Raw genomic sequence first — 26380 nt, forward strand, 5'->3', positions numbered from 1 at the left:
AAATGGACTTACTTCCCAGCATTGGTGAGTTTGTTGAGCGCGTCTCTGGAGATGACGTGGCCGCAGATGAGCTTCATGGGAGGGTTGCTCTCGGAGGTCTGTTGTCGAAGGATGGGGCAGGCAAACACCGAGTGGTACCAGCACTTCTTTCCCAGGTCGATCTCAATCTGCATCCAGGCACAGCCAAAATGACCTCCACGACACTATGACACTTGAAGTTGAAGACCGAGACTGAAACTCACCGGCAGCTCGTCCTTGTGCGTCCAGACGCCGCTGCACTGTCTCTGTTCGATCACCTGCTTGATGTTCATCAGCACAGGCAAGGCCATGCAACCCGACGCAAAACTACAGAGAGCAGCCCTTGTTAGTAAAACACATAGTTTCCATAGCAAAGAAAATTAGAAGAGGAGAAATAAAATCCCGGAGTATAGAGCACAGCGGAATATTAGCCCCGCCCACTAAACTGAAGAAGACAGATGTTGTCCATCCATGAGCCGCAGCGCTCTCTGAGCCGCGGGTGGTGCTGTCTGTGCCGTAGAAAGGCTTCAAAATGCATGAGGATCACTTGTAAACTAGTTTGGAAAACATGGAGACGGACTGTGGAATCATCAGCTCCACATATCTGTTATAGACATTAAACTGCTCCAAATGTGTCCCAAGCTCCGACACCACAGCCGCTCTCAGCTGCCACTTCTCCTCCCCGCTCCTCCAGGGGATCAGCTCTGTGGGCGGAGCTGCTTTAAGGTCAATAACACGCCTCTAATGTCATCACTTTGATGGGACCAGGCTCAGTATTCTAGCCTGTGAACGTCCATATATTAGCCGCGGTGCTGTATAAGCCACAGGGCTCAGACCGCAATGAAAAAGTAGCGAGTAGCGACTCATAGTCTGTGAATTACGGTAATTGTTGCACACCAGAATGATCAAATTTAAGATGGATCTGTAAACATAGGCTTGAACATCAGGGTGGAAGCCTCCAGTGAACATTTTTGGTGCTTCAAGCCTGAGTTTTTTTAACTTAAATTCCCCATCTGTGTCCTGCATCATGGTTGTTTTGGTTATAGCATCACATCCTGACACACCAGGAAATGGTGCCAGCAGAAGAAAGCCTATACACCATCAGCGTCATTTATATAGACACAGGATTTTTTCCAGTAAAGAATAACTCTTCTTACCTAACACTGAGTGGAGACTCTACCGAGAGGCCCAGCAGTGCACAGGCATCTCTGGTGAAGATGTTGCAAATCTCCGCCCACTGATTGGTCTCCAGCAGACTGCGATAGGGTGAGTTCTCAATACCGTGGCGCAGGTAGACCAGACTCCCCATCAGGATCTGAATATCTGCAGACACCACCACAACAGGCTTAAGCAAGACCACGCATGGCCTGAGGCCTTTCATGTCCTCTTAGTCTGACCTCTCTGATGCTGCGAGGCGAAGGGCTGGAAGTGTCTGGCGTACTGCAAGGCCTGCATTTGGTTCCCGATGCCGCCGCTGAGGAGACTGATGAAGTACAAGCGGTGCAGTTTGAACTCTAACGTGCTGTTGAGGTCCAAAAGTCGCTGACGATTCGTCACCGCCCACCTGAAATAGTTCAGACCGTAGCATCAATCCCACAGGTCTGGGGTAAAACACATGAAAAATGCCAGCGCCAGCGCCATCCACTCACTCCAGTGCTGGCCGCAGGTCTTGCATCCTCAGCGCTTCGAGGATTCTGTTGAGCTCCAGAAAAGGCTGCTTCATACTCATGTCGATGACTACACCCGACTCCTGTTGGTGGGAAAGCAAAGGTCAGATGGAATTATCACTGTGACCAGCAGCCATTTGAACGTTTACCTGACACAGATCTTCTGCCACACTGAGCATGCCCTGTCTGTAAAGATGCTCGACAATGGTTTCACTCAGATGCTTCTGTCTCTCAGGCGTGTCCCACACCGTCTCTGCCACCACAGCACTTATTTCTGCGTCAAAATTCTGAAACAGGATTCAGAATTTCAAGTTGAAACTAATGACAACAAACAATCCAAGCTGATCTCTTACCCGATCGATGGCTTTGCCCACTTTGGACACGCTGCCGTGAATGTCTTTGTGTCGAGAGGCGAGCATCTGCACCGTTTCTTTTATGTTCTTGCAGCACTGAGCCATTGTCTGAGACAGAACCGACAAGTCTGCATCTTGAACTCCTGCCACAACAGATACAAGGCACGTCTCAACATCAGGAACTTTGTGATGGAGCAAGATGGACGTCACGTCGGTGCAAGCCCTCACCAAACGCGACGAGCTGTCCTCGAATTTCACAGACGCTGCGAAGAAGCTCGTCCAGCCTTTCCTCTGACTGGTGGCCGTACATGACAAAGCGATGGAGCACTTTCTCCAGTTCTCGCTCCACACACGCACACTGCTCCATTGTTCCAATGAGAAACTCACGCACACATGCACTACAAAAGAAGAACAACACAATTGGTGACATTTCAACTTATTCTCTCAGAAAGTGATGCTTGTGTTTAAGAAAAGCAATCGCTCAATTCTGTCTCAAAGAAATCTAAATTCTCATGACACATTTTTACCACAGACAACTCAGATTCTGGGAAATCTCAAGTGGCTTGTGGTGCCATTCATTTGTGCTTTGACCTGGAAAACTCCCACTTGTGCCCCAGTGATGTCTCCCAGTTCCCATTTAGAAAGTGGGAGAACCACCCCAATCCAAGATGGCTTTCCAGAAAGTAAACAGGAAGTAGAAGTTCTGAACCTACAAACTATGCCACAAGACACAAACACATTCACAATTTTTTGTTTCCACTTCATGCTGTGGACTTACTAGTTGCAAACGGAGCATGCATTTATAAAGAAGTGGCTTATATCAGGACAAGGCCCACAGGTGAATAGCTTTTAAGTACGTCACTATCTTCGTTTTAGCTGTGACGTCATAACCCGCCACAACTTTCCACTTACAAGGTAAGTGCAACGCAGCATTAAAACAAGGATTCAACCTGCTCTTCAAATTCAATTCCTGTACTGACCCAGACTTGGCCAGGAACATCAGCAACACCACCTCTTTTGTCTCAACACTTTCTGAGATGGTCTGAAAGTGTTTTCAGTTTTGTATTTTTGTATTTGTGTTTCAGTGTTAATGTTCACAGGGTCTCTGTAACTACACGCAGGGAGGCCTGACTGAAAGGTAAACGTGATATATTACCCAATGGCTACAGTGTACTTCCTACCAGTTGCATGCCTGATTTATAAGACTTTGTGATCTTAAAGCACAGTTTTGTCCACACAGCTTAGGCGACTAAAACTCGGCCAATCGGTACTTTTTCATGAAGATAATGACCTTGTACTGACACACAAATAAAGGGGCTGCAAAATGTTTACTATAGTCTTGGATCCCCCAAGTCAAGTGACTGTTTTAACGGTTTGTAGCGGTATTTCTGCAGCAGAAACAGCTGGAGGTTATCGCGGCTCAGGACCAAAAAAGTTGACCAGCGAGGCCTGCTGTGATTCAAAGTTTGCCTGACAACAAGCTAGGCCCGAGGCAGCGTTAAAGGGACACCGTGGGATTGCGGCCTGCTGTTTACTAACACTGAAATACTCCATAAAGCCGTAGGAAAACACAGAACGGCGAACAAACCGACCTCCTTTGTAGTTCTGTCAGTACGCTTCTGAATTTAAAAGGTGAACGGGGACTGTTATGTGCTGCTGCTGCTATCGCAACACAGACCATCTGATGAAACGGAACAAACCAACAAAGCTCCAGTTCGACAGAGAAACGACCAGACCCTGTAGCTTGGAGATATATATATATACAAACGAAACAGCCTTATATCTAGAGGCACATTGCGCTGGGGATCACCGGGCTACATTCAGAGGAAAGACCTGAAACACAACGAACATAAACAAACACTATTATCTCACTCGATAGCTACTTAATGCTACCCAGCTGCTTAGGCCCCAAAAACATCCAGAAAGCGAATGACAACCGATTAATGGTGGACCGTTCGCATGTATAGGAAGATTAGACAACGCGTTCGCAGCCAAATGCTGAGCATTAATCCTTGAATGTTACTCACCTACGACGATTAGTTAGCAAACATTAGCGTTAGCCACTTGCCACTGATAAACACTCCACGAGAAGTTGTACTGCGGCTGCGCAGTGCGAGCCCTTCAAAATAAAAGGTTTATTGACATTATTGGTCGGTATTCTCAAATGCAAAAAATATTCCTGCGAATTGATGAGATCTAGGTCACAATCATTTTTAACAGATCAGACCAACTATGTACTTAAAATTAAATCAGCAAATAAAAAGTTGTTAATTAAACCGCGACGTTTGACCAATACTCCATAGTGAATCATTGCAGTCACTGAGTTGTTGTAAAACTTTTGGTTTGTTGATGCATTTCACTTTGTTGTCACTCCTTGTATAATCAATGACTCACTGAATTACAAAAAGTGGAAAATCGAGTTTCTGTTTGAATCTATTAGTGTGAATTCATAAGAAAAATGAAGCAATGCAAACAACAGGTAAAGACGGAGAGGAATGGCTTCTGGTTCGAGTGACCAAATCTGGGAGTTGAAAAAAGATCGACCATAGCGAGTGAATTTAGCAGATGCACTAGTGGACTCTTGAAACTGGGTTGAAAGCCGATGCAGAGCAGACGGACCTGGACCTGGGTTCAGCCAAGATGACCCGTGTCTCTAAAACAAAGCATCCAGGTAATCTGTCGCTCACTTTCACCACTGTTACTATTCTTTATCGTCAGAACCCAGCGTGTAATCTTCGGTCACGGAGTCTTGCCAGGAGCAACTTGCGCACCCTTAAAGAGAAAGTGGGTTGATTTAAAAAAGGCTGGGAGGGACATGTGATCTTATATTGATACTCTTTCTGTTAGTCATAAATACTTGCCCCTAAATAGCGTGAACCAAGACAGACTACATTTGAGGAACGGACTTTTTTAGTTTGATATTTTAAATCCTCATATTTGAAGGAGGAAGGCGTCAGGTGAAACGCGTGTCTTTGTTTTACGGGCTCAGTGGAGTGGACTGGCCGGTCTGACTCATCCATCAATGGTCTGGACTGCAGGACTCCCCCACCCAACACCATTCCGGTGCTGCTCATCATTCTTTCCTTCTGAGTCCACTGGTCTGCTTTGTGTCTCTCACCATGGAGAATCCAGCTTTTCTGTGCTTTCAAACAAAGTTTTACTGGCTGATAATAATAAACTAGCCCCCTTCAAATGTTCCACCTTTCCGACTCACCGCCTTCATAATGTTATATTTGTGCCGCACAAAAGCATAAGCGATTTTTAAGGGACCCGAACGTTGAAAAACCTATCAAGTTTTGAGCATGTCGAATGGTTATTTTTAGGAACATTTGCCATGTGAATGTCTAAAATATCCAAGGACAGTATTCATATTTTCCATGCGCATGCTTTCAATGACATAGTGACTAAGTATTGCATGTAATCCCATGGGGTATTAGACTAGGGACAGAGGGTTTATCTGATCTTTAATCCATCAAACAAAATTTCCATGTTGCTCACAGGATGCTAGTAACAGATGCAATAAGTTATATCAAAAACCATATTTATTCACCATAGGGCGGTGACTTTAAAGGCATTATGCAAGCTTACTCCGTGAACGTGAGGTGTACGAGTCACAGATGAAACCCCTGACGCAGTACAGGTACACAGTACCATCGTCATATGTATTAAGATGTGGTTTGATGATAATACAGCTAACGCTGTGTTATCTACCTCTGATAGTACGGGGTCTATATATAGAGGTGCCCTGTGACTGAGCTGGCTATAAGTGTCAGATTCCAAGCACACTCTTCTGTCCGGGCTGGATCAGCACCTGCTGCTAACTATAACCCCACAGCCACCCCACACTGCACCCCAGCCAGTCTCTCAATGGAAAGCCAATGCCCGCCCGAGTCTCTGACGGGAGAAGAAAAAGGACCTGGGTTTGACACAGCAAGCACTTTCTCAGAGGCTATCTGAGAAAGGGAGGGGCAGAAAATGAGCGATGGGATCGTAAAAGGATGAAAGGTGCTTGGATGAGACGACCACTTTTGCATTTTCCACCCAAGTTTGAACCAAGCTAGTGCTTCAGATTTTCTCAAGTGCTCCCTCACCAGTGGGGCTTGCTGCAGGGTGACAACTGGATTTACAACAGTTCTGGAACTCATCACGGCGCTAACTATACACTGGATGAAAAGGAGCTGGCAACTTGATGTGTGGCACCTTTTGCAATCCTCACTGCCACACTGAAAGCATAGCCTTAAGGTATAGTAGCACTCATTCTGTATCGCATTTTACTGCTGGAATAAAGTCTCTTTTCACGGCAGTTGCTGCAGCCTTGGTGGTTTTGAACTGTAAGTACCACTCAGATTTACGTGGTCATGCCACATATTACCTTAAAATGAAGACAAATGCTGGATGGTATCTTTGAAACATCAGTGATATTTCAAACAAACTAGGTGATTCCAGTAATCATTTTGTTGCCTATTTAGCAGCTCAATAGTAATTACGAAGGAAGTCATGGACGGCTGAATGTGCCCGGTGTCAGTCACTTTGTCGCTTTTCCATTCCAGGCAGGAGTTGACATCAGACTTTTGGCTCATTCTGGACGGACCCCGGTGATTCTCTTGAGATTGTGGACTTGCTAGTGATGGACAGCTGGACTCGCCAGGGGGATAGCTACTCCTTTCTTCGCAGTGCGCCCCGCAACATTTCCCTGTGTCACCGAGACGGGACCCCGAACCACGTTGAAATATTTGATATCATCAACGTCTCCAACCAACAGAGCGCCATCTCCGAGACCACCTGCCTGTGTGACATTTTCGGTGATGATTGCGAGTCACCCTCTCTAGCAAGCAGCCCCGCTCTAGAGACCTTTGTCCCCTCTCCAATCGATGCCGCAGTTTCACCCCCTGTGGATGATCTGAACGACTCCACCGGCTCTTACCATACTGCGCAGGGATCGAGTGAAGGAGAGGAGGGATTTGAGGATTCAACTGAGGGGCTTCAGAATCAACTTTCTCCGCCAGCAGAACTGACTGAGGGCAATGGAATGATCTCAGAACAACAGGCGGTTGACCAGGAAAGTGTGGAAAATTTTCAACCCAATAGCAAATCTCCAGTCCAACAGCCACCATCACCCAGTTCACTGCCTGGAGTCCCAGAGTCTATTCGTGGTGAGAGGACACCCTCTCCTGGACACAACTGCTCACCCTGCCCCAGCTCGGCCAGGACCCTCTCCTCTTTATCTTCCTCCTCACTTGAAACGAGGGAGTCTCCATTACTTCCATTTCCTGGACAAGCAGAGAGTGAACAAGAGACCTGTGCGGGACGACCAAACAACCTTTGGAATCAATCGTTTAACCAAAGCCCTTCATCTGATCTGGTGGCATCATCATTGTCTGGAACTGGAAACACTTCCCCAGCAAATACATCCTTTCAAGAGATAAGGGGAGCCTCTGTTTCACCCGGGGCAGAAAGCAATTACGAAAGCAGCAATTCTCCGGCAACATTTGCTGTTGGATCTGCTGCAGACGTGATAAAATCAGCCGAGGAAGTAAAAGGGCGTCTTTCAAGTCCTTTCACTTCATCCAGAAATGGATTAAACACACCTCAGGGGTCTTCTATCTCCCCGGATCACACTGGACGGGTGTCTCTTCCAGATCTCTTCAGCAGAGGCTCCACACCTGAAGTGGAAGATTCTTCCGACAGTCAAGAGCTGATTTCTCACCCGAGACCATCCTCTGAAAATAACCTGGATTTGCCCATCTACTCTGGCAGCGCTGAGTCCACACCAGCTCCAAGATATACTCCTCCTTCTCCCGTGATTTCACTGAGCTCTTCTCCTGCTCTTGGGCACAGCAGTGCTTCTCCTGGTTTAAAAGATATTGATCCCTCCATTGAGATTGAAAGAACTTCCTCCCCAGAGGAAAGAGGGACGAGTATCCCCTCTCCCCATTCCTCATCTCAAACAAGACCCATCTCAACATCTTCAGACCTCAGCACCCACTCGTCTCTGGTTCATTATAGTTTAACTCCATCACCGGACATTAGGGGCCACTGCGGTCCCAAAGAACAGACTTTTCCGGCCCCATCCCCAGAAATTAGGATCACATCTTCATCACCTGAAGTCACTGACAGGGAAGCAAACTCAGACTTCACTTTTGTACACCCCCACTTTGAATTTCAAAGACCGCGAAGCCTTAATTCCTCCCCTCATATCACTGGGATTTCTTACTCTGTTATCCAACCAGAGGACAGAGGCAGCCCGCCCTTTCCAGAACTTGATCATTTCTCTCCCCAAGAATTTGATAATGCGAGCCAGTCTTTGGATGACGGAACACTGTCGCTAGACAGGAGCAGTGTCCACAGTTTGCCAGAGACTGCCGTTTCCCCACACGACTCCTGCTCCGAAGTACCCCTCGCACATCTATTCAGGTACCTCACACCTTCCCCACAACTTGGGAATCCCAGTCCTTCACCTGAGAGAAAAAGTCCTTCAGCTCAGCTCAGCAGCAGAGAGCCATCACCTCTTCGCTCATCCCCCACGATCAACAAGCCCAGAACCATCTCCAGAGAGTCCAGCCTACACTTTTCAAATCCTTCTTCACCTCAAAATATACCTGAATTTCAAGAGACTTCCTCTTCGCCCAGGATTGCTGAACTGCATGCCGCTGAAAACTTGGTAACAAGCAGTGTATCACCTTTGAATGGAATAGACCACAAAGGACAATCACTTATTGATGTAGAAGATATCCATGCAGTTCAGGTCATACAGTTGTCTCAGCCATCTTTAGTGAAGGAGGAGTCAAGGAGACCTCTGAACACTGAGGTGCAGGTAACACAAACAAATGCTGATGAAAAATCTGTTTTGACGACATCAGCTGGAATTGGAATCAATATTTTCCCCCTGTGCACCAATCCTCCAATTCATAATTGGTGCACCTCTCCTGACCTTCAACTCTGTGACATAGAAATTCCCCCTGTTCATAAAGCTAAATCAGACAGAACTGTGCAGATATTAGAGAATCAACTGCCTCCTTTCATAAGTTACCCACTAAAACCTGCCAGCAATCTGCCCACAAACTGTTCCGTCAAGAATTCTGTCAGAAAAACCTCCCCTAAATTTCCATGTGAAATATCAAGTTCTCCTGAGGACATGGCCCACCATGTGAACAGAAGAAGAACACCCTCTCCCCCTATCACCCGATTTACGCCGGTACACATCATAGCGCCTGAAAAACCATACAGACAATGGCAGGACCGAAGCTGCAGTGGTGCTGAGGCATCCTCACAGAGGGGTCGTCTAAAAACAACAGCGTCCCATGGAGAAAATCCCAGTGTTGACAATCGTGGCCAGCCACACTGGGCCAGGCTTGAAAGGCAATTTGAAAGGGAGAGGAAGCTGCAACTAGGGGGCGCAGAAGGGACAGTTATAGATCAGCAAAGGGAGATGAAAAGAGAAACAAAGAGGGAGGGGAAGGCACTGAAAAAGGGGGAGGAGTGGCAGGGAAACATGGGTTACAGAGAGGAACAGGTTGACCTGTCATTCAATGCCAGGAATAGAAAAGGGTCTGCAAGCAGCAAGACAGCCCCCACAAGCAGAGAGACTCGTCAGAGGCTGCCAACGGCGCATTCCTACTCAGAGAGTTTGCTTGCCACCAGACAGCTCCAGCAACAACAGATCCAGCACCGATCTGCTTCCCAGCAAGATATCAAGGTTGGTGGTCCGAGCAGGCGACTCAATCCTCCCGCATTGCTCGGCAAGAACAGCGCTCCAGAAGTCACAAGTAGACCCTCTCAGAGTTCCAGCTCCAGCATGGGAAGTGAATTTGATGAAGCTGATAGTGAGGTGAAGTGGTTTACAGACGTGGCTTTCAGTAGCCTCTCAAGCCCTGAGGTTGATTACCTTGACATGTACAATTCCAGCCACCGCTCCTCGACGAACATCTCACAACCGTCCACTCAAGAGAGCCTTGCCGGGGTAAATGCTGCCAGCTTGGCCTATGCTGACTTTAGCGGCTCTGCTTCAAACCTGGACCATGATGACTTTTCTTTTCAGCAGCAGCTTCTGCATTGTCATGATGGGCTGGAATCATCGAGGCGTTATGAGATGGGGAGCTTTGAGTGCATAGATGTGGCGATGGAACGAGAGGACTCCCGAAAGATAAGAAGAGGAGTGCCAAAGAGACAGATTCAACTGAAGAGAAAGGAGAGTGTGGAGGAGAGGCAGGATGCAAGCAGTGAAAGTAGTACGTCAGGTGTCGCCGTCAGCTCGAGGGACATGTCGACGAGGCAGCACAGCACGTCCATGGGGAGGCAGGACTGTTTCCTTTCAGCGCACAATACCGAACACCAAAGTAACAGACACAGCAAACTCAAAAAGTCTACATCGCTGGATGAAACTCCAAAGTCAAAGATGGCCACCAGCGTGATCAAAAATGTTTTGTCGAAGAAGATGCAAGGTTTTGATCAACAACCCGATGAACAGGTGGATGATGAATCCAGCCCCAACATCGAAAACCCATCAGAAGAGAGTGCAGGATCATCATTTAAGGATGCTTCAACATCCGAGGCTGAGCATCATCACCCATGTGAAGATGCTGCTGGAAGCAAAGGACACGTTGGAACAGATGTCCAACCATCAAAAATCTTGGGAGGAATTTCCAGCGACAGACCGAGTTCTTGCAGCAGCAACAGAAGCCTAACTTTATCACAGTCCAAGAGCTCTGAGCCCATCTCGGACCCAGCTACTGAACCCGACCTGAAAACCCCACCCAAAACATCAGAAGATGGACTGAACAACAGTGACCTGTGGAAGGAAAGTGAAGATGCTGACTCATCTCATGTTCCTGCCAGTGACAGCGTTATGCAAGCCAGGATCACAACTGAAGACCCAGAATGTGAAAGCACTGAGGACCATAAACAAGGTAATAAAAGTCCATGCCTGTCAAAATCACAGACTGTGAAAAATGCAGAAAAAAAGAAAACCTCTCTTAATGTCTGCCTCACGCCAGAGATGGAAAGCAAACTTGAGGAAGTGTCACCAGATATGTCCTTAGAGGAAGAAAAGAATCAGGAGGCTGATGCTGATCTGAATGCTTCGGAAAAAGAAAAGAAGGCAAAAGTGCCCATCCACAAAGTGAGAGACGTGCGCAGACTTGTCAAAAATACATATAATCTTTCATTCAAGGCAACCAGCTCCATAATTCCACCAGAAGTAAGTGAATATTTTAACGATGATCGGAGGGAACCTACCAAAAATGAAGAGATGGAGAGACAGGTAAAGGAGGGGAAGGAGCTGGAAGCAAGTCATGAAAACGAAGGACTCAGTGTTGTCGATCAAACACCTGCTGTATCACCTCAAACTGTAAAGCGTGAAGGGAAGCCACAGTCACACCTGCAAATCCAGTGCCGAGCAGTCTGCTGGAAAGATACCAAAAAGAAAACACCAGAGAAGCTCCTGAAGGAGGAACCCAAAGAACAGCAGCAATCCAACAAAGACAGTATCACAGAGGTGGGTCCAGCGCCTGCCACGTCGTCTCCAGGGGAACTCAGTGCAAAAGGTGGCAACTCGATAACACAAACACCTAAACTGTCCGACAAGGACGTAACTCATGGAGACAAGAAGGCTCCTTTGCTTGGATCTATTCCCAAGCAGCCCAGTAAGGAAAGAGAGGTGTCCACAGCTGTAGTTTTGATAAGAGATAGTGCAAACAGAACAAAGGTTTGTGCATCACCAGAGCTGGAGGAAGTCACAAGAGATCCTGTACCACCAACCACAGGGGGCAGTGGTCACTCAGTTTCCATGTTACTAAAGGAAAAAGGCTACCAAGCTGACATTGGAGCTGTGGTCGGAAATGGGTCACACGGAGGAGGAGCTAAAGGGCTCCCACCCAAACATGTCAACTGCTTGGAGATCCCCCTTCAGCCCAGCATGCCTTCAGATGAATCCCAAAAGAAGAAGTCAGCTTGTTCTCCAGCAATGTCCAAAAGCGCAGGTGCAGCAAAGCTAAAGGACGAAGATGGAACCTCGCATGCAGCCGAAGGGGAAAGCCAAACCAACCAGAAGGACCAGGAGGCTGTTGAAGAAGCGAGAAAACAAGATTCCAGTTTCCCTCCAAAATCACCCAGACGATTTCGACAGCAACCAATTGAAGTGAAATCCATGGCCAATGAATCCCAGAAACAGGAAATGACTGCCAACAGCATCAAAAGCAATAGACCCCAAACAATCGAAGTCAAATCAATAGCGAAAACTCAAAAGCCCATTGTGCCGCCAAAACCGACCTGCAAATTCAAACCTGCAGATATAGGAGCACCAGCAAATGACACAGACAAGCCCATCAACACACCAACAACAAAAGCTCAAGCTGAGGAGAGGTCTCAAACTATCGTTGTTTCCTCACCAACCATCTACAGGAAAATCAGCAATGAGTCTGCGCCGTCACAAAGTTACACAAGGAAACTTGCAGTTTCCGCTGTATCCAGCCTCAAACCTCCTTCAAGCAAAAAGGTGACGGCAATATCAAGTGCCTCACATCAGTCATCGACAGACACAGATGGACCATCTGATACAGGCGTGCAGGAACCTACAAGGACGTCGCCTCAAAGTTCAAGATACACCCAGCCATCAAGTGTTCCGCAGACAGCCGCTGAATCCACAACTGGTCCAGCTGCAGGGAGAGGTGCTGACCCCATGTCAGACCACACCCCTCAACACACTTCTGGTGCTGGCAAAGAAAACCATCCGGCAGTTGTGGATCCAGAGCCCCCTCTTCAGTACCCCAAAAAAGTCTACTCTCATGAGTCTGCAACTTCATACACTCCCAAACAGCCTGTTCCTTCAACACAAGCACCTGGATATCCCCAACAACAATTACGAAGATCGCTATCTTCGGAACGGCCCAAGAGAACAGAGGACCTCCATTATTATTCTTCGGGCGACCCGCCAAGCTACGATGAAAGAGAGAGCTTTAGTCCCCTGATGTTACCAGATTTAACCCCAAGGAGGTTGAATCGCTTTCAGACACGCCCTCCTCCTTGTTCTTGCACATCCAGTTGCCCTCACCACCCAGGACCTGCCCCCCCCACTCATCATCGCAGCCCCCACAACCTTACACCACCGGCACCTTCACACTCCCCGGGCCAAGGGGTTCCTTACCCAATCACCCAGCCCCCACCCAGAGCACACCAGTACAGAGCGGACCCTCAACCCATTGGCTTCCAGACCAGCCTGTCACCTAAATCAAGTCCACTCGGTCCAACTCAGCCAACAACCATGTACCAGCCTCCGAGCTTCCCCTCTCATGCCACAGTCATGCCACCCTGCCCTGCAGACCGTCCCATGCCACCTATGGATCCACGGCGGCATCCTGTCCACAGATCGCCCCAGCAACAGCCTGCAGGAATGTCTGGGGCACCTTTCAGTGATGGCGGCCATGGTCATTCGCCCACCCTCCCACCATTAGATCCCCAGTATCTTTGTGGGCCGCAAAACCTGGGGCACTCCTACGGCTCGGAATACGGCGGCGACAACTCCAGTTTGTACTCCGAGAGCAGCTACGGACACACACCACGAAGGGTGCTGCTTGATCCTGAAACTGGGAAGTATTTTTACATTGAAGTGCCAATGCAGCCACTTAGGAAAATGTTGTTTGATCCAGAGACAGGTCAATATGTAGAAGTGCTCATCCCGCAGCAAGCAATGTCTCACTCTGGCTTGTACCCGCCTTCCGCAGCCCCGTACCCATCAATACACAATCCAAGCATGTATGCCTCTGCTTCACAGTACATGCCCTACACAGCCCCTCCTCCCCCACCCCACCCGCAGACTCAACTCCAACCACCCCGATATCCCGAAGCTGCTGCTGCAACTGCCTTGCATCCCAACAGCCAGAGTGTCAGCTACAGGAATTCCTCTGCTCTAGCCTCTAAGCCAGAGAACCAGAGTCACCCACCACTGGACCAGAGTTATCTGGAGAGCATGTATTATGTTCCTACAGGGATGACTGCAAGTCCCAACACCACTCCACCGGTCTACTACCACAAGCATCCCCCTAGCATCCCCCCAACAGGGGGGAAAAGGTCCTGAAATAGAGGACAGGGGCCGACCCCGTGGAGCCGCTGGGGTTTTAAATATACAGTGTATAAAATGGGTGTGTAAGGTTAGCCTGAAATGTTATTTGAGTTTTTGCTTTGCAGCTGAACTGGTTGTTATTCCCTGCTGCTTGCTTGTGGCAAAGCTGAAGTTAAAATTTACGAATGTAAAATTGCAGTTGTTTTTTTCTTTTGTTGTTGACATTTTTGATACAGAGGAAATCCAAACTCATCACAAAAACATCACAATCTGTTCATGCAAAGGCAAGTCACTTTCTTTACTTAAAATAGAAATAGAAATAGAAAAAGGTATTCTTGTTCTTAATAAAGGTCGATCATCGTGATTGCAAAACATCACTTGGCAATTTTCCTGTGAACAAGTTTGGATACATGATACATGGCTCAATAAAACGAAGTTACCAGAGCACAAGGGTTTCTGCTTCTTCGTCTTCTTTCAGTATGTCATATAAATTAAGTAAGACAGATATATTTCTAGATAGGGGTGGATTCCAATCTGTGTGTATCGGACTGCAGAAGGAAACCGGAGTACCTGGAGGAAGCCCACACAAGCACAGGGACTCAGGGGTGACAAATCGGTACTTGGTGTTTTTTTTTCTTTTTTCCTTTGAACGATGCATCCATCTGACATTGGACTTCTCTCCCGCCTCTGTCAGCTCTTTGGGGCCAACACCAATGGTATGAGCCTGAGTCTTACCAGGTTAACCCCTTAAAGTTGGACATAACTTCATTTATGCACATTTTTTGCTACAAATTGTGCATGTTTGTCTATTAAGATGCTGCTCAGATTTTTCTATGGTGACAAACAAAAACAATAACCTGTTACATATCAGCCAACCACAAGGCGTTTACAATCAGACCAGGAAGTATGGACATGCTTGGCCAGCAGCCTGCTTGATAAATAAATGCTGTACTGTATTGGCCGCTAGAGGTCACCAGAGATCCACTCAGGTCAGCTGCCCTGTCAGCCATGTGTGAACGTTTTGTTAACCTCTGAACCATCTCCTCTCCCAAGCTAAACTCACCTGAACCACTGAGCCTAACTTGTTTGAACGGAGCCTCTTACTGAGCGGAGGCTGCTAAATATACTGCTTTTTAGTATTAGCCTTCAACCTGTTGTGCTTTACGTCATATACAGTATAACTTTACCAATCATTTTTACCATTGAATTAGCACCAGATTCGATCAGCTTTCATTGAGGCGAACCAATATCATAAATACTTGATAAAGGACGGACTTGGTTTCTATTGTGGTGCGGGTGGGTGGTAAAACGGGGTTATCCTCGCTGACGTGGGCATTGAACTCGTCGGAATGCAACTTTTACAGCAGCTCATAAATGTTCATCTCTATGGGAAAAAAAACACATGTTTGCATGGCAACAGGACATGACGCTTGACTGAGCACATTCCAGTCACCAGTGTTGGAGACTGGACTTTAGGCAGGGAGTAGTTTGGTGACATCTCTGGTCCTGTTGATATAAACAAGTTGCTACACTGACTGAACTTAAATAAAGTTTCAAGTTCCAAGTTTGTGAGAACCATTCAACAGCAGGATTAACATCAAACTATCAAAAATAAACAACAAACCCAAAGAAAAACATGTGGGATTCGGCAGGTGCAGAGGGATTCACGGCAGAAAAGGGAAAACACAAACAGCTTTTGCCGCCACACAGGCCAATAATCCACAGCAACTCTGATCCCCAGCTGAAGCTACTGTATTAGCTCAGCGCAACCTCTTATGAGACATTCATCAAAGCACTGTGTTGGAATAGTCCAGTCACACTAATGTGTACTAGAGCTTCAGAAGCAAACACGTGTTCTCCTGAGGGCAATTTGAAATCTGTTGAAGTGGTTACACAAAACAGATGCCATGACATCATCAAGGCTGATGGGCCATTTCCACTCTCTCTGGTTGTTGTTCTTCCTCTCCGCCCCCTGAGCTGCGATGACATCGAACGCCACGCCATTGTCTTCCTGGTTATCAGAACAGAAGTGTGGGCTGCATGTGCCTGACCAGATATTGGTTTGGGCTTCGAGGTCATGATAAGAGGCTTGTTTGGAATACAATGTGTAACTAGGCTCAGAAGTTTCCACTGAGATGGCGTCAGCCGGTGGTGCTCCATCCAAGAGGCGGTGCCCATTATTTTGAATCTAAACTGAGCCAATTGATGAAGTTAACCGTGCAAAACTATTGGAACGTGCATCGCTAGTCACTTGAAAATCTCTGTCAGAGTTATTGACGTTCTGAGTCTGAATTTAAGGTTGGATCGTGGGGGTTGGAGCAAGTAGAAGGGCCCTTCCTTTCTCCTTAAAAACCCTGTGGATTTCTTGAGGCAGGTCAACTGGACACGTCACAGGGGAGGTGTCGGTAACGTGGGGGGTCCCTGACTGGCGTAGCATCCGATATCAGCTTTGTAAATTAGGTAAGATGATCAATAAGATGTTGGAACCCAGTTCCAGTCGCAAGCTCCTTGTTTTCCTTATGCTCATCGTGTTCCTTTCATTCTAGTTACAGATTCATGCGCCTTACAAAAGTGTTCTCATGTCCAAAAGCAACAGCGTTAGTAAAGGTGAGCAGTTTACTAACTTCTACCACATCCAACATATATACAACATTGACCCAATTTTAGAGCAATTTTTGGGTAAAGTTAGGGTCATGCTAAGGGTTGAGTTCGGGTTAAGGTTACAGTTGTGGCAGGTTCTGTTCATTTGTTCTGTGCTTTGCGAACAGAATTCTGATTCATGGTTGGTTCTGGAGGTTTATTTGGAGTGACATGTAACGTAAAATGTCCTATATTGCTTCCCATAGGGCTCCTGGTTATGTGACTAGCTCAGGTGAAAACAAGCAGAAACCAGATGAATTTGTCTCAGAATGTGTGGACATTAGCGGGAGAGAACAAGACTGCACTATATTGCAGTGCAATCCGCTGATGTGGGACGTTCAGTTTTGCAAACAGCTTCGCTTTGTTTTGCCATGAGCCAAATGTAATTATTCAGTGGTGGAAGTTGAAAGTTGTCTCTGGATTGTACGTCTTTCTGAATACATGAGATATTAGAAGCCCATCTTCGTATTGTTGGAGCTCTGTAATGCACCTGCCACCTGCAGTCTGGTTGAGCTCAATGCAGTCAGTGATATTTCCAAAGTGAATTATGTAAATGAAATAAACGTAGGCTAATAATATTGGCTTTTAAAAAAAACTCAAGGTGTGGGTGGAAATGAGCAGGCGGATGGTGTATTGTATGGTAACCGGTACACAGTTTCTTACCAAGTCTCTTTTTGCCTGGTAGATTTCATGTTGTTCTTGGACAGATCAAATTATAAAAGCAAATTCTTTTCTCTTCAGATGTCCACACAAACTTGAATACAGAACAGACTGTTCAAAGAGGCTCTGGTTTTCAGCAACAAAGGCCGGCCATTATTCCCTTTAGAACATCCCAATATTGCTGTGCACAGTAGGCGTCATATTACACATCGCTCCGGTGCCCATATAAGGCTTGCTTCCACCATGAGGTAGGCGTGCCATATGAGCATGTGTTCTTATGACACCTGGTCTGCAGGTTAAGCAAAGAAAGGAGCAGCGAGTGAGCAACAGGGAAGACCTAAAACCGTGCCCCTCGGCCAAACAATGAGTGGCTTCCTGGCTCGGCCAGGTGGGGTAACTCGCAGTTTGACTCAGCTAAATTGGCATCATATACCGTTACAAGCCCAGGTAATAACCTTCCGTCAGCATGACTCATCAACTATTGAGTGTATGAAAACACAAATCCAGACAGACGCGACCGGAACTTCAGTTTAAAAAGGCATGTCCCAGACAAGACCAGAAGATGATCTAGTGCTGCAGATGAGGTAGCCAGGGGGTGATGTCATCCTGGGGCTGATCACTTTACCCCGCTGGAGACATGGATACTAGATCGATGAGGAATGGAAGGAATGATAGGAGAGTGTGTGGGTGAGGTGGATGACATCTCGCGCTCGTGGTTGCCACTGAGCCCCTCTGGGCTGAGATCAGTGGTTTCCTGACCGTCAGACAGGTCTGCTCAACATTACAATAAAGGACCCTCCTGGGTCTCCTGCTTTTGTTCCAGCCAGTGGTTTTCTGCTGGGAGCTGGTGTGAAAGGGTCACCGGATTCCTCAGGCATGAGCTCGAAAGTGATGAGTCACGCGAGAGCACTTCTTACACCACATACATTGGGAAGCAAGTGAGGGGCAGTGACAACAGTGGAATGCAGGCGTCACATTCATGACTCCAAAAATGTTATTGCATGGAATATATTCTTAGTTTCGATGGTACACTCATCACTGTGGTGTAAATATGTTGCTGCTTGTGTATGCTGTGGTGAGGAAGGTGTTCTTAGACCACCGACAGACTGTGGTGTTCACACAAGACGTCACGTCATGTCAAGCCCTCCTGACGCTTTTTGCACCTTTTAACTTCATTTCTCTAGGTTAGAGTCGATTCTCCTCTGAGTGTCACAGCTAGTCGAGTGAAAGTGCCAAATATCTGTCATAACATTGGAACTCCCTGCGTCACCTGATGTCACAGCTATGTGAAAAATTACAAAACGCTGTTCCACAGAAACTACTTTTACATTTCTCAATTGAATGGTGGTGAAAGGACAATAAGCAGGTAGCTAGCATCACCGTTTCACTGGTCGCCCAGTGTGACAAACAAATGCACCACATACATAAACTGATGAGTAATGGCTGCACATGAAATAAGGAAACACTGATAGTTTGTCCAACAATCCCCCAGTGACTGGGATGAAGAAGGAAGAGGGATGGTTTGGTTTGAATCTCAGCTGTGATCGGGTGTGTATCAAGGCCGGGGAGCAGAAGGGAGCGGTGCGCCACTGAGAAGCCCAAACAACCAAACACACAAGTCAAACCACATTCACATCTGCACACTCTTGAAGGGGAACCTCCCTTGTGAAACGCTCAGACGAGGAGAAGGTTAGGAAGATAACACATCCCCAGTGTTGCCTTGACAAAGTCAGGTATCACGATAAGCTCTCGTACTTTCCGTTTACATCAAATAGCAACAAAGAAATTTGGCTGCCAATCACGTCACGTCAAATCGGTGGGTTGTTGAAAATGGTCTGCAAGTTTGCGCATGAAATGCTCCCGTGTTTTGCACACCTGATGGCTCAGGTCTCAGACTTCAGCCTGGATTAAAGACACGATGGCGGTCTGCTGTCACCATGCAAAGGAAGGTGGGCTGTGACCATCCTGGTCAGGAAGCAGACACCCGAGTCTTGTGTTCTGACAGGCGTGAGCCAAGCAGGGCTGGTTGGGAAACAAACAAAAGTCTCGTTTCTTTAGCTATTAACTGTTTTGGATGGAAGTGTTTGTGCTAATGGAAGTTGGTGGAAATAAAAAGCATCAGTTTCTTGATCATTTTCACAACATCCATTTGTTCAATAAATATTGGAATAAGTTTTGAATAAGTTCACTGATAGGTCACAGACTTTTTTCCCTGAGAAAAGTGATGGAATGCTTTTAGTTGGGAGTGTCAAGCATCTCCTTATTGACTTCTCTCTCCTTCCTGGTGGCTGAAACATTCTTTTCTGCCAACTTGTTCTTTTTTTTTTTTTTTAGCTTCACAGCCCCCTCACAGTCATGAACTTTGGGTTATGACGCTAGGAGGCTGAAAATTGTTATCATGTCAGGGGGTGGTTTGCATCCTCCTCTTGAGATAAGAGCATTTGTCATCTCCTGGATGTTCCTCCACCCAGTAGGAGATAATTGACGTGGTTTTAGTATTTGAAGGAGGCTTCCTGACTCCTGACAGCGCCACCTGGACAACGATACGTGTCCATGTTTCCTTTTTATAAGTAGCCTTTGAAGGTCAGGTCTTGATGGCAGCACCTGGGATCCTGGGTTACGTAGACAAAACAGTGATGATGAATGAGTGAACACGTGCATATACATGTTTATGAGTCATTGTTCTCAGTCAATGCACTGTGTGTGTTGACATGATAAGACAGACAGCTAGATAGCTAGATAGATAGATAGCTAGATAGACAGACAGAAAGACAGACAGACGGACAGACAGAGAGACAGACAGATAGATAGATAGATAGACAGACAGATAGATAGATAGATAGACAGATAGATAGATAGATAGAGAGACAGAAAGACGGACAGACGGACAGACAGAGAGACAGACAGATAGATAGATAGATAGATAGATAGATAGATAAGACAGGCAGAAAGATGGACGGACGGATGGACAGACAGACAGAGAGACAGAGACAGAGAGACAGACAGACAGACAGACAGACAGACAGACAGATAGATAGATAGATAGATAGATAGACAGACAGACAGAAAGATGGACAGACGGACGGACGGCCAGACAGAGAGACAGACAGACAGACAGATAGGTAGATAGATAGATAGATAGACAGACAGAAAGACGGACAGACGGACAGACAGACAGAGAGACAGATAGATAAGACAGGCAGAAAGATGGACGGACGGACGGACAGACAGACAGAGAGACAGAGAGAGAGAGACAGACAGACAGACAGACAGACAGACAGACAGACAGATAGATAGATAGATAGATAGATAGATAGATAGATAGATAGATAGCAGTGTGACATGCTCATCACTAGATGTCACTATATTTCACCAATTGCAGTAATATGTCCTGGGGCAGGGACATGAGCTTCTCAGCAGGAGTAAATGCCCGTAATTGATGATTGGTTTCAGCCCTTGCAGCTTTAATCCACAGCATAAGAGCCCATGCATGCAGGGTCAGGAATTCGGGTGGAAACCGCGGCCGTGAATCGTGACCACGGCGCTGACTTGCCACCACAGATCCCACAGCAGCGGATGAGCGTTCCTCTTTGACTGCAGCACAGTTCTCTCCACCAATGTCAAATGGGTGAGTTGTTAGATTCCAAATTCAATGTCCTGTTTTACTATATATATATATATATATATATATATATATATATATATATATATATATAGTGTGAGCACCTGCCTGGAGGACTGCAACAATGCTAACTAGATGTGGCAAGGCTATATTTACACCCGTCATCGCCGAGCCCAAGCATGGACGCCGAGCGATTGAAGCCTGTCAGTCACCACGGTCCACACCAGGGCTTCTAACACTCCGGGATGTGGCCCACACTGGAGGGCAGTTTCCATTAAGCCTGTGTCAGTGAGCCAAATGCATGTTTTCTGGTTTGCACACCCAACTGCCCACGAGGCAGGACAGATTGAAAAAGCAAGCCTGTGCCCTGGCACACCGCACCTCAATGACGGCAACGCAGCAGACAGACAAAATAACACATCAGCCATCAAATACAAACGGGATGGTCGACTGTCTGGAACTGCAAATAGATGACCAGACACCAGAGGCAGGTGCAGCTCCGCAATGACAGATGAAATTAAAGCAAACGCCACGACACACACACACACACACACACACAATGTCAGGAGATGTCTTGCAGGATTGCGGTACATCATGACATTACCTGGTATGTGTTTGGAGGATAAGCTTTATGACCTCAAGTGATACGGTGACGCTATTAACAATGTTGGTCTGAGACAGAATTAACTCAAGTCCAGCACACCAGCATGGATTTCAGTCAGATGACCAATTTGTTTTAATTTAGTTGAGCTAAGCTATTCTCAACTTTGATCATAACATCGCTACTTTTAGAAAGGATAGTTGGAGTCGGCAGAAAGGTCTTACAGCTCCAGAGGGTTTTCCCCTTCAAGTGATGCCACAGACATGGGTGACAACATCAACTTTAGATCTAGGGTTCTTTAAGGAAAAGCCTTAGGTTTGAGTGGAACTCAAAAAGCTGTTTGGTTCCAGGTTTGGGTGACTTTTGAGGGAAGTCTGTCTTCAAATACTTAATCGTGTCCTGCCCAGGCTGGAGCTTCAAACTGAAGATGGATTTGAGAAGGTTTCGAAGGACGGAATCGCCTCTCAACTAGCTAGAAAGATGACCCCGTAGAAGTTGAGTTGGCCAACCTTTACCTCACCCTACATGTAAGATGGATGTATGTAACCTTGATATTGAAAGACGGATTGGTCTGTGAAAATAAATCTGCCATTTATGGCTATAGTTGAGTGATATTGGTCTTTCCTTGGTCAGTATGGAGTCTGGAGCCAGAATGCGCTGATGTTCTTTTGCTGGTCAGCTGCCATTGTATCTGCCCTGGACACACCAAACTTCCTCTCCTCTACCTGGACCGTCTGCTTTCTCTTCCCTTCTGTCTGCATCTCAAGCCTCCTCCTCTTGGTAAAACAAACTTCTCCATTGCCTCTGCACAGTCAACACACAACACCCTGTTTACAGTCAGCTGTCGTGCACTCGATTTTCTGGCTCCGGGATTCACGCAAACATCATACAGCAAATGACTGAACATTGTCGGAGCCAGGTTGTTATCACTTTGGAGGTGCAGAGCGACGTGCCATGTAAGGCTATTTGACGGTGAGCTCAGAAACACTGAAACCAAAGAACCCTCTAAACGCTCCCTAACTGACTGCACTGGGGGTATTAATACCACACAACCACATTTGCACACACTCCCAACTGCTCCGGAGATCACAACCATTCAGACACATGCAACGAAAAACAGGCTGAATGGCTGGTACACCCCTCAAATATCCCATTTCAGGTGCCATGCCCATGCTGTCCTTCACAATAAGGTGTGCGCTGGTGGCTGGGCACGGGAGCATGCGTGTGTGTGGAGCTGTGTCCAGTTAAATGGAATCATGTTAACTTGTAAATTAACACCCGTCGCCTCCAGACCACATGAATGCAGCAGCCTCCAGGATAGTGAGGTCATGATGGTCTGTGGATCGTGTAATGGAGGCGACGCTAAATGCTATATATACAGCGGTGGGTGAGGGGGCACGCTGAGCATGCACACACAGCATGAGCACCGAGGTTTGGGCCAGAATATATCGGCAGAGTCGGCCAGTTTTCAGTGCAAAACAACTGGATCTCGGAGCCAAGTGGTCCACGCGCGCTTGGAGCTGCGCTTTAAATCATGCATGTGCCGACAGCTGCAAACTGCAGCTCGCATTCATGTGTGTGTGCTGTGTCAGAACAACAACAACAACAAACAAAACGACTAATAAAACACAACACTGACAGAGAGTGAGCATGTGGTGAGTGGCTGTTGTAGTGAAAAATCCACAGTTACCAGCAATTATTAACCCCATAATCGATGCTGACTCCAGTGTTCCTCGTATGAAGAGCAGCGTTGGATCAAAGGTGCTCTGTCAGAGCTGGAAAAGTACTGCAAACCAAAGTCATGATGCACAGGCAGGCATTCCTATGGAGACATCAGTCCGCATCACGTCATGACAGGATCCGAGGCTCTGCTCAGATGCAAGTCGAGACAGACACCAACATCAGCACGCCCTCGGTGCAAGGAAACGTCCTGTCCGTGAGCCATTAACAACCAGGTTTCTCAAGACACATGAATCACTGCCGTGTGTGTGTCTGTGTGTTGGTCTCAATTGGAGGATTAAAACTCCCAAATATCTGGGCCATTATAACTGGGTTCCAGTTTGGTTCAGAGTCCTGGTCCAGGTGAGCCACGTGTTTAGGGGGAGAGGCTGGGGAAAGGGTGATGGCCAGGAGAGGTCCTCACAAATATGTTGTGACACACCTGTGCGTGCGTGTGTGTGCAGTCATTTGTGATAGCGAGAGAGTTCAGCCCCCCCATCACACTCTCAGTCACATGATAACAGTTGCATAAGTTGTATCTGTCTAATAGAGAGTGCAGAAATTGAGCCATAAAAAGGAGGGTATTGCCTTTATCATTCTCCCACACCTCTGGACTCTCCCAACGCGTACTTCAGAGAGCCGCCTCCCACATTCTTCGCAAGCAGAAAACAAGCAAACAAAATTGTGTTTTACTATTATTATTCTGACTGTGCGACTGAATGTCGGACACTTTGCGTGATGCCTTGTTTTGCATTCCATTTTTAAATTCACTCACTAACATGCAAAGCCGGTTCTTTGTTCAAATCAAATGTGTTCAGTTTACGTTTTATCCACTGGATCTTGAAGATCCAAAGTGGTGTCAGTAAGCTCATCAGACCACAGCGGCTCCTGCCTGTCAGACCTGCCTGACTTACTGCTGGGACTGGCTTCATTTCCAGTCGGCCTCACGTCATATTTCACATCAGCATTGTGGTGCAGCTGTCTGCCTGCTCCCTCCCTGATGCCAGTGTGGTCCATCACAGGAAAATAAACGGCGGTTTTCATCATGGGAGGCATCATAGGAAACTGAGAGCGACGCACTCATTTTCTTCACCCTCTTTTCCCTCGCTTCGTGTCATACGTTGTGAAAAGTGAAGAGGCAGTGTTCCCACAGACTCATGCGGGGGAAATGTGCTGATGGGAGCAGATTCTTGATCTTGTGTCATCGTACAGTCGGCCACACACAATCTGGTGCGGCATCGAGTCCGTCACCGGCTAAACAGCAGCATTGTGAAAAGGTCAGGAGCCTTTGTGGGATTGAAACCAACGGCTTCTCACTGAGCTCCAGTTACATGGCACCAGAAGAGAGATGGGGGGGGGAGCGAGGGGTGTGTCTGCATGTCACAGAGGATTATTATGACCACAGGCCGAGTCACAGCTCACCTCTGAGCCGCCTCTTCAAAAGATGGCTGCGCCGGGTTTGTCGGGTGGTGACTTGAGTCTGAGTTACTGTGAGAGGATTCTGGTAGTTCACACGGCAGGTACCATGGTGGATGGTGCAGGACAAGACTTCACCATCCGCAGTGGTCCTTCACATCATGCTTGAGTGGCTTTCAAGGAATTTACTCTCACTTTGAGGAGCAAGACTCAACTGGTGATCCTGTTTTCTATTGGCAATAACAAGCAATCCAAAGGAGCCAATCCGAAATTTGCTCAGTATTTCCTCTTGTGTGCAGTGCTACGTATCCAAAGACTATCTTCCAATAAAATGGGTGGAATTTTGGCTCACTCATAGAGCTGCCTCTCGGGCGCAATTGACCCAGTTACGGCGGATGTTTTGGATTATGCGCAGGTGAGAACCCAAGGATTATCACGAAGTCTCTTACTGACAGTTGTATATCATGGCTGGCGCAACACATCCTGCTTAGATTGGCTTTCCACGATGTTTCTTGCTCATAAAATCCAATATACACAATCATAAAAAGCTCAACCAAAAGAAATCCCATCACTAGAAATCAAGATAAACAGTTGCAATTCACTTAAAAAACGTTTGACCCAAATTCTTCAAACTCAAAGTTCAAAGTTACATCAAAGTATCGAGCGTAAAATTCCACTCTGTGGTTCCACACCTTTTCCTCCTTTGCCAGGCTGAAGGGATTCTTCCATCTGATATCAGCTTCATCAGGTCACAGTCACTGGAGTAAAGGTCGGTGTGATACAGACTTGACGACAGCAACTGTCTCACTATAAAGTCTGACTCCACTGTTTGGAGATTTGTGGTCTGTTTAAAGGCGAGGGGCTTGACCCGAGGTTACGGAAGCCCTGTCCGAATCTCTTCTAACAACCAATCTGTCCTCAAAGACGTTGACCCGCTTCGCTTTTTTGTGTCTGCTTCCCGCTTCAGGCGTCGAGTGCAATAACAATTTAGCGCAACAGTTTCCTGAAATGCCACTTTCACAAACCACCCAACATTTCATCACAGCAACTTCCTGGTGAAATACGATGAACCAGCAAAGACGGCAGCCGTTTTTAGGGTCCCAATGTTGAAAGTATCGAGCACATGCTACCTGCTTGGTCATGAACACATGTCGTGGAAACAATGCAGATAACACATGGACTCTACCCCATGCCATAAAGAGCGTCTGGTTAGCAAAGCTAAAACAGCATTAAACACCGGATACAAATCGAATCATAACTTTAAAATGATCTGTTGAATCATAAAAAACTGTTTCAAGTTCAAGATTTTTTAAATTATGATCGTCGGAACATGGCTGCATGAGAAGCAAGTTCAACTTAACATTGGTTTCCTCACTGTCACCGTGGGAAGTCGAGTATCTCACACAGCTGATGGAAGGTTTCATCACATTAGAACTGACTCAGGATGGAACTGAGTGCCGTTGAAAGCCTGGCCTTGCCGGTAAGGTGATACCAGCGAGGCTTGAAAGAGGAGCTTTGAAGTTACCTGACCGCAGGTTGAGCATGCGCTGACTCAGGTTGCTTCAGTGGATCCTGACACACAAGCAGACGACAATAAAGCTGTGTGGAGTGCTGTCATCTTTATGAGTC

At 46.9% G+C, this 26380-nt stretch overlaps 2 protein-coding genes across 6 annotated transcripts in view; one reads left to right on the forward strand and one right to left on the reverse strand.

Annotated features, from left to right (window-relative positions):
* Positions 1 to 26380, reverse strand: part of rmnd5b (required for meiotic nuclear division 5 homolog B) — a 28297-nt gene that overhangs the window by 1742 nt on the left and 175 nt on the right. The window contains exons 2-10 of one of the 5 annotated variants that reach the window (XM_053878518.1): positions 26277 to 26323; positions 2267 to 2436; positions 2039 to 2181; positions 1835 to 1972; positions 1668 to 1768; positions 1416 to 1582; positions 1176 to 1341; positions 243 to 345; positions 13 to 167 (exon numbers count right to left, since the gene is read on the reverse strand). In XM_053878518.1, coding sequence (XP_053734493.1) covers positions 13 to 167; positions 243 to 345; positions 1176 to 1341; positions 1416 to 1582; positions 1668 to 1768; positions 1835 to 1972; positions 2039 to 2181; positions 2267 to 2405 — 1112 coding nt within the window. In that variant the 5' untranslated portion in view covers positions 2406 to 2436; positions 26277 to 26323. The other 4 variants (XM_053878519.1, XM_053878514.1, XM_053878516.1 and 1 more) reach the window with 4 other exon arrangements.
* Positions 6612 to 14108, forward strand: si:ch73-43g23.1 (uncharacterized). Its single transcript, XM_053878753.1, has one exon. It carries the CDS (start codon positions 6666 to 6668, stop codon positions 14106 to 14108), a length of 7443 nt encoding a protein of 2480 aa, XP_053734728.1. The 5' UTR covers positions 6612 to 6665.

This window comes from Synchiropus splendidus, chromosome 11 (assembly GCF_027744825.2).
Source record: "Synchiropus splendidus isolate RoL2022-P1 chromosome 11, RoL_Sspl_1.0, whole genome shotgun sequence".
Classification (NCBI taxonomy): domain Eukaryota; kingdom Metazoa; phylum Chordata; class Actinopteri; order Syngnathiformes; family Callionymidae; genus Synchiropus; species Synchiropus splendidus.